Below are 8,015 nucleotides of genomic sequence, written 5' to 3' on the forward strand. Positions count from 1 at the left end.
AAATGTCTAGGTGTCTCCTGAGTGAAGGGGCCCTTTGAACTGTCAGGGAGGAAGAGGTGGGCAAGGAGAGGGTCAGGAGCCTTATGGTAGGGACCCAATCCAGGGTACTACATGGGGTGGGGTGGGGACCCCCTCCAGGGTGCTCTGTGGGATGGGATGTGGACCCCCTCTCAGGTGCTCCGTGGGGTGCCCCTTCATGTATGTTCCCCAGAACAGGGGTGCCTCAGTAGGACACGAGGGTCATGGATGGGGCCTGATCTCCCTCCAGGTATCTCCAGGTCTCTTGTCCTCTCTGCACCCCCCCACTGGAAAGGGAAGTGGGGCCCAGAAGAGCTCTGATGCTCTCAGGGGCAGTCCTGGGTGGGTCTAGAATATCTGATCCTGGGCTCCAGGCAGACCTTTCCTGGGCTGGCCCAGTGGGTGGAGCTTCCCTGGCCCTGCTGGTCACTGGTGTCTCGAGACCCAGAGCCTCTACAAATTGGAGCAGACGCCGCAGGCCTTCCCATGCTGGGGGCCCAGTCCTGTGCCTGCAGCCCTCTGGGCAGGGCCTGCCCAACCAGCATTTCATCTCTCCTCCCTGATGGGGTTTTTTTTTCCCTGATGGGGTAGCCAGTAGGGTAGGGATCCCTGAGTCCAAGGAACATAGCAGAGAGGTTGAGCCTGTCCCAGCGCTGGGTCTGGCCTCAGGTGGGGCAGGGATGCTTGGAGGGTCCTGGGGAGCCACCTGCCTCCCAGTGCAACCACCCTCTCCTCCAGGCTGGTGGGGTTACCTGCCCACCGCAGGCCTGAGCCCCAGGCTCAGAGATGGAACCTACAGACCCTGACCCAGCAGAGTGCCTACTGGGTCTGGGATGACCACGGTGGCACTGCGCTCTCGCGCCGTGGCTCTCCAGCTGGTCCCGCCTGCTGTCCATGGAGGAGGTGGGTGGCTGGAGTGGCCGAGGTTCCGGCAGAGCCCCGCCTCCCTGAGCTGCATGTGGTACCAGAGGACTCATGTCGTGCCCGCTGCCCCATTGGGTGGGTAGAAGACCTGTTAGGGCTGCTGTCTGGGCCCACTCGCTACCTGCAACCTTGAGTGTGTCCCCGACCCTGAGCCTCAGTTTCCCCCACCAGGCTTATTCAAGGTTGGTAGAGGTGACTGCCCTCAGGGAAAGCTCTGCCATCCCACCCCACTGGCCAGTTTCTGGGAAGGGCTCTCCTGCAGGGCCTTCAGGAGGTCAATAACGATGCTGAGGGCAGGGGCTGCCCAGGGCTTTGCCCCCCTTTTCCCCGGCCGGGCCTGACTGCCGGGAACCGCAGAGGGGGCCAGGATCAGAGATCCATTGTGTAATCACACTGGGGCCTCTGCCAAGGCTGTCTGGAGAGCAGCCGGCCTGGAAGTCATGTGCTGATGGATGGTCGACCCCTCCCCTCCCACTTCTGCTGGGGTCCGTGCACCCCTTGGCCACTGCCAGGGGTCAGAGGTCAGGGAAAGCAACTCGCTGGGCTCCCTCTGTTCCTCTGCTTTCACTCCCTGCCACCTGCCCAGGACTGCAGGCTCCGCTGCACCCATATGCTGCCCCTACAAGGCCCCCAGCCCCCTCTACAGCTCTCTGCCTGCCCTGACCCCCTCCAGGGCCCTGGGCTGCCTCAGCTGGTATGTCCAGTCCTGACTGGCCCTGTCCCCGAGCCCTGCCCCTCCTGGGGCCCCATGTGGCACCAGCATCCAGACAGACCAGGGCATCCCCCACATCAGGTGCTGTGGCCGTGTGGGCCAGCGACAGACACCTCAAGGCCTGGGCCCGTGGGCGGCCTGCCTGTCCCCCTAGTCACCTGGGTCCAGTGCCCAAACTGCTCTCTCAGCTTGGGCTGTGTCCAGATTACACCACTGACCCAGGGGGCTGCAAGGATATCGACCCACCACAGCCAGGTGGGAACAGCCACACGCTGTCCAGGGCTGGATCACCCACGGAGCACTCACAGGGCCCTCGGCAGCTGGGGTCTGGTAGGGGGTGGGGGAGGGCGAGGGTCAGAGACCACATCCAGGGATCACTTCCCTTTCTCTCTCAGCTTTGGCACCAAAACCTGGCCAAGGTTTCATTTCTGGGGCTGCAGCAGAAGAAAGAAACTTGGGGAGGGCCTGGCAGCACGGAAGGTCAATTTGTGGGGAGAATTTGATTTTCCAGCCTCTCTCTTTCCAGGAGGTCCGAATGGCCTCAGGCCAGGGAGGTGGCCTCAGGACACATCTCCCCACCTCCACAGGCACAGGGGAGATACAGGGTCAGCCCCACCCGGCCAGCCCCTGACCTTGGGGCCGCCCTTGGGGAGCCCCGTAAACAGCTCACCCTGGGGGCCCGCAGTGGGGCAGAGAGGGCAGAGCCCAGATGAGGCCCAGCTGAGGCCTATGGGGTGGTCAAGACGCCATACTCACACTGTGGTCAGGGTTCTGTGCAGCAGAGCCCCTCACACAGTGCACCAGGAGCCTCAGAACCTGGAGTGGGCTCTGCCCCTTCTCTTCTCCAGAAGGAAACCTGAACCACAGGGGACCCAAGGAGGAGGGCAGGGGCCCCCAACTCCACCACCCGTCTGAGCGCCTATTAGTACCAAACTGGCAGAGCTAGGGAGGGGAGGGTGTATATTCCCAACATTCTAAGCACCATTTGGGCCTGGCAGCCAAAAATCTGGAATTCTGCCCCAAGAGGATTCCTCTATGATCTCTGAAGTATCAGTGTAGCCCAGACGCCCCAGGGGCCAGGAAAGCCTGCATGCCTACATCCTCTGCCCTCCTAGGTCTGCCCTGCCGTCCCGCACCCATCCCTGGGTCTGCCGAGAGAACGCTGAGGAAAGGGGGACGCAGGTCCACTCCACCAGAAGCCCCTTCTTTTCCTCCTGCCAGTGAGACACCCGTGGGGCCTGCGCCCACAGCCAGGGTCCTGGGCATCGCCCATCACATAGGCCTCATCCGCCCTGGCCTGCTCTCAGGAGCTCGCTGACATGGGGGTACACCAGCAGGGAGCTAAAATGAGGCTCTACCTGGTAGTGCTGGGGGTGCGGTGTGCCTGGCATCCAGTCCAGAGCAGACAATAGGGCCCTACGGCCCCTGGCAGATGGGAAGAGAAGGGGCACTAACGGGGTGCCCCAAGTCCCATGCAGTTCACAGGCTGGACAGGGCCGAAAATGGGGGTGGTTGAACCATGCTGCTCCTCTCAGTCAGCTCTCTCTTGCCCTTGGTGTCCCCCACCCCGCATTGTGACCCAGGTGGGATAGAAGACACCTTGCCTGTCCTCCAGCCTGGCACCACTACCCCAAGGGATGCTGTCTCAACACCCTCTTTCCTGCCAGAGCTCTCAGGAGGCCTGACCATCCCACGGCTCCTCCTCCACCTGGATGTCCTGACACACGCCTTTTACCCTCTCCCAGACCCATCTCTCACTGCCAGCCACGGCCATGCCCACCCCACCTCCTCAGGCACCCCAGAGCAGAGGCTGAGCACACCCAAACCAGAAAACACATTTCCCATCTTGAATGGGCTCCCTTCTTATAACACCATCCCCAGGACAGCCCAGTTGGTGGTGGTAAATACAGCCCCTCTGGGTCTGGCCCTCCGTCTTCTCTGGGTACAGCTGGGAACCAAGAACCAGTGAGCTACACAGGGTACCTGTGGTGGTGTGGAGGCCGGGGGGCAACCAGGCAGCCCTCAGAGACAAGGCCTGGGCCCCTTCTCCAGGCCCCCCACTGGGCAATACTGCTTCCTTCCCCACAAGGAGCCGAGGGTCCTCCCTCCCAAAACCTCCCTCTCACCCAAACCCCCAGCCCTAATAAACACACGTCACCTATTATATACAAAAAAATTTAATGGAAACTCCTGTATAAAAAATATGATCTCCATACATTTCACTTTTGAACTCAAAGAAACCCCACCCACGATGCCTACACACACCGGGGTCACATGAACACAGCTGCTGAAATAAATTAAAGGCTTGCGACTCTGTCCCCCCACCCCCAGCTCCCAGAGTCAACAAGCAGACTGTACAAGGTCAATAATTTAAAACCCGCCACCCAGAGAGCCCAAGATGGTGGCATCACCCCCTCCCCTTAAATTAGCCACTGTACAAGTTTATCTTCTGACAAACATGGGAGGGACTCGGTACAGACACCAGACGCAGGATCAAGACGCTGTGCCATCCCCCTCCCCGATGCCCCAGGGACCTAAACAAATTGGCTACTCAAATGGAGCAACCTCAACAAATAAATAAAACAATAAATAGGTGCGGGGCACCGCCGAGGATCACACCATAAATAAGACGGCCCCGCGTGTGACAGCCACGTGGACGGCAGTCGCGGCCGTTGCATTGCTTGTGCACATACACGCCCAGACGAAAACCGTGAAACTCGAGAGACAGGAAGGACAGGGGCAGAGGATCCTGTGCTGCAGACACAGAGCACTTCTGGTCCAAACGGGGTGGGACGGGGAGGCGCGGGAGGCATCGGTTGGCCACCTCCTGGAGCAGCAGAGGGGTGTGGTCAGTCGTGGTCTTGGGTTCAAGCATCCACCCAGGGGCCCTGGGCGCAACCCTCCCCAGGGCAGCAGGGCCTTGATCGAGGGAGCCTCTTTGGACAGGCAGAGGTGGAAAAACCAAGTCCCATGGGAGCAGCGTTCGAAAAGGCACTCAAAGCAAAGGAAACTGAGGCCCTGTGCCAGAGGCAGAGGCCACCAGGGGCCAGTCACTGCTTCTGGCAAGGAAGCAGCTGGACCAAGGGCGTGTTTCTGGAGCAGCCAGCAGGGCCGGGCAAGGCAGGTGGCCCCTCTGACTCCCCCAAAAGCCAGCTGGCACATTGCCCCTCACAAACTCTCGCTGCTGGAGGTGGTGCTGGCCCCGTCGTCGGGGTCCAGGGCACACAGCCGCAGATCACAGCTCTCCAGGGAGCCTTCTGCCCCCAACATCCAGGGGTGGGCAGTGATCTGGTCCAGGGTGGGTCGCTCCGAAGGCCGCAAGGACAAACACCACTCGATTAGCTGTTGACACTCTGGAAGTAGAACGAGAATCAGCACAGGACAACAGGCCCCCCACCCCCAGGAGCCCAGCCCCTGGAAGCTCCCCACCCACACACCTGGAGAGACCCTCCTCCGGAAGAAAACGCGGCCACGAAGGATCTCCTCGTCCTGCTCGAAAGGAATGTCCCCACACACCATGTCATACAGCAGCACACCCAAGGACCACACGGTGGCTGAGCGCCCGTGGTAGCGATGGTAGCGGATCCACTCTGGGGGGCTGTACACCCTGGTACCTGAGGGGAGCACAAGTCAGGCTGCCACCGAAATCCAGGCTCCCAACACAGACACCAAGGCCCACAGCCAGTAAGAGCTACGCAGGAAGGCGGCGGCCGAGAGAGCCAGCTCAAAGTCCTGCTTGTCATCAGCCTGGAAAAACCCCAGCGGGGAGAGCGGGCGCTGCCGTCCTAGGAAAGGCACAAATCACGTGAGCGCAGGCTCGGGTTTCACAACAAACAGATGTGAAACGAGGATACGCGGAGAAGACTGCGAGGAGGGCGGCGCGCGCGGCGGGGGCCTCTCACCCCGCCCAGCGGCTGCGAGAGGAGAGGCCGGAGGGGGAAGGCGGGCGGGCGGGGAGCCCGGGCTTTCCCGAGCTCCGCAATGCGGGGATTTCTGCCGCGGCGTCCCCGCGCGCAGCACGCACACAACGGCGCCCCCACGCAGGGGAGGCCCGGCCGCGCCAGCGCCCCAGCAGCGGGGACTCTCGGCGACACACACGCTCCCCGCCCCCGGCTGCGTCACGCCGCCCCCGGCCCCGGCCCGCAAGCGAACGGCCTTGGAGGAGCCCACGCGCCCCCACCCGTCACGAGCCCCCACCCGTCACGAGCCGCTCGTGATGACTCACTGGCGCAGCCCCCTGTCCCCCGCAGCGAGCGCGGCGGGGGCGCGCGGCCTCCCCAACAGTCGCCGGTCCCCAAACCCCCGCCCCCCCCCCGCGGACGTTAAGCCGCCGGCCGGAACGTTGGCGCCGCCCGCTCACCGTCGAAGTCGGTGTAGACCGTGTCCTTGAGCAGCGCGCCCGAGCCGAAGTCGATGAGCTTGAGCTCGCCCGAGCGCAGGTCCACCAGCAGGTTCTCGTCCTTGATGTCGCGGTGCACGACCCCGCAGCCGTGGCAGTGACGCACGGCGGCCAGCACCTGCGCGAAGAAGCGCCGCGCCAGCGGCTCGTCCAGGGCGCCGCGCTCCGTGATGAAGTCGAAGAGGTCCTGCGCCGGCTCGGGCCGCTCGAGCACCAGCAGGAAGCCGTCGGGCCGCTCGAACCAGTCCAGCAGGCGGATGACGCCCCGCGCGCCGCCCGCCGCGCCCACCTTGCGCAGCAGCACCACCTCCAGGGGCACGGCCGCGCCGCCCTGCGGGAACCGGCGTCAGCGCACAAAGCCGCGGTCCGGATGTAAACAATGCCGCCCCCGCGCCCCTCGAGCCCGGCCGGCCCCCGCGCCCCAGCCCGCACTCACCAGGCTGCCCCACTCGGTCACCCGCTCCTTCACCACGTGCTTCACGGCGACCTGAGGATGGGGACGCGGGCGGTCAGGGGGGCCGGCGACGGGGGCGCACGCAAGCCCGGCGCGGAACCCTCCCGGCGGCCCGACTCACCGGGAGCCCGTCGGCGAGGCGACTGCCGGCGTAGACGGTGCCGAAGCCGCCGCTGCCCAGCACGGCGCCCACCTGGTAGACCTTCTCGAAGCTCTCCTTGTCCGCCTTGGCTGCGGGGCGCACACGGGCCGGGGTTGGCGGAGGCACGGGGCGCGCCCACCTGTCCGCCCGCCGGTGCCCGCTGCGGCCCCGGCCCCGGCCCCGGCCCCGGCCCCGGCCCCGGCCCCGACCCCGACCCCGACCCCGACCCCGGCCCCGACCCCGACCCCGACCCCGGCCCCGACCCCGACCCCAGCCCGGCTCCGGCCCCGCCGGCGCACCTGGCTGCAGGATCTTCACCGGGAGGTGGTCCACGCCGCCGGGCCCGCACAGGTGCGCCAGGGAGCCGAACTTGGAGAGCAGCATCGCGGGCGGGGGCGCGGGCCCTCGGCCTCCGAGCTCCGCCGCCTGCTGCCCCGGCCCGCTCCCCGCCCTGGCCGCGGGACGGCGGCCTCCCGGGGCCCCCGCGGCGCCTCCGAGCCCTGCGGCCCGCAGCTGGCGGCGCGGCTCCGGCAGGGCGTCTGGGGCCCGGCAGCGGAGCTCCGGCCTGCGGCCCCGGACGGGCGGCGCTCTCGGGGGCGGCGGGCTGGCGGGCGGGGGCCGCGCGCACTCTCGGAGCGAGGCCGGGACACGCGCAGGCCGCGCCGCGCCGACCGCTCACACGCCGGCGCTGCCTCGCCCCGGGGTTTTGGGCCGCGAAGGCGCGTATCCCTCCGCGGAGGCGGGGCTGGAGAGACCCCGCCCCCTTCCGCCAGGCCACGCGCCGGCACCGTCCTCGGAAGCCGCGCGGCCGCGGAGAAAACGGAGAGGCTAGGCCAGGCGTGCGCGTGCCCCGGGGCCGCCAAGCGGGGGCTACTGGCGGCAGGCGGGCGGGGGAAGCCGGGACTCCTTTTCTGTAGTAAGAGTCGCGGAGGCGCACGGCGTCGTCGCGACCAATCAACTCCCCGCGAGGGATCACAGGCACTGCGCACGCGCGGGCGCCCCTGTCAGCGCGGGGAGGAGCCTCAGGAACCAATCGGAGGCGGGCTTTCAAAAGACTCCGCGGCCGCTGCCAATGGCGGGCCACGACGCGAGTGGGCGGGGCTCCCGGGGAGGCCCCGCCCCGCCCCTGCGGCCGTGCCGGGAAGGTCAACGGGCCGGGCCGGGCCGGCCCCACGGCGGCGCGCGCTCTCCTCCTTCCTTTGCCGGTTGTAGCGCGAGCGCGGAGCACGGCGAGCGTGCCCGGGGGGAGCACAGGCTCCGGGAAGCGGCCGCCCAGCGCTGAGGGTGCGCAGCGTGCGTGGCGTGTGTGTCACGGCCGCCCGGCTTCCCGGAGCGCACGTGGGAGCCCGCCTCTCGGGAGCTCCGC

General features: G+C 66.3%; 1 protein-coding gene across 1 annotated transcript; it reads right to left on the bottom strand.

Moving 5' to 3' along the window:
• Positions 1 to 426: 426 nt before the first annotated feature.
• On the bottom strand, positions 427 to 7,082 carry PIM3 (Pim-3 proto-oncogene, serine/threonine kinase). The gene is made up of 6 exons (XM_064283318.1): positions 6,949 to 7,082; positions 6,629 to 6,738; positions 6,490 to 6,540; positions 6,015 to 6,384; positions 5,092 to 5,268; positions 427 to 5,007 (listed from the first exon to the last, which is right to left on the bottom strand). Exons 1-6 carry the CDS (start codon positions 7,031 to 7,033, stop codon positions 4,823 to 4,825), a joined length of 978 nt encoding a protein of 325 aa, XP_064139388.1. The 5' UTR covers positions 7,034 to 7,082; the 3' UTR covers positions 427 to 4,822.
• Between the last annotated feature and the right edge of the window lie 933 nt (positions 7,083 to 8,015).

The sequence above is a fragment of the Loxodonta africana genome, chromosome 4 (assembly GCF_030014295.1).
Source record: "Loxodonta africana isolate mLoxAfr1 chromosome 4, mLoxAfr1.hap2, whole genome shotgun sequence".
Lineage (NCBI taxonomy): Eukaryota > Metazoa > Chordata > Mammalia > Proboscidea > Elephantidae > Loxodonta > Loxodonta africana.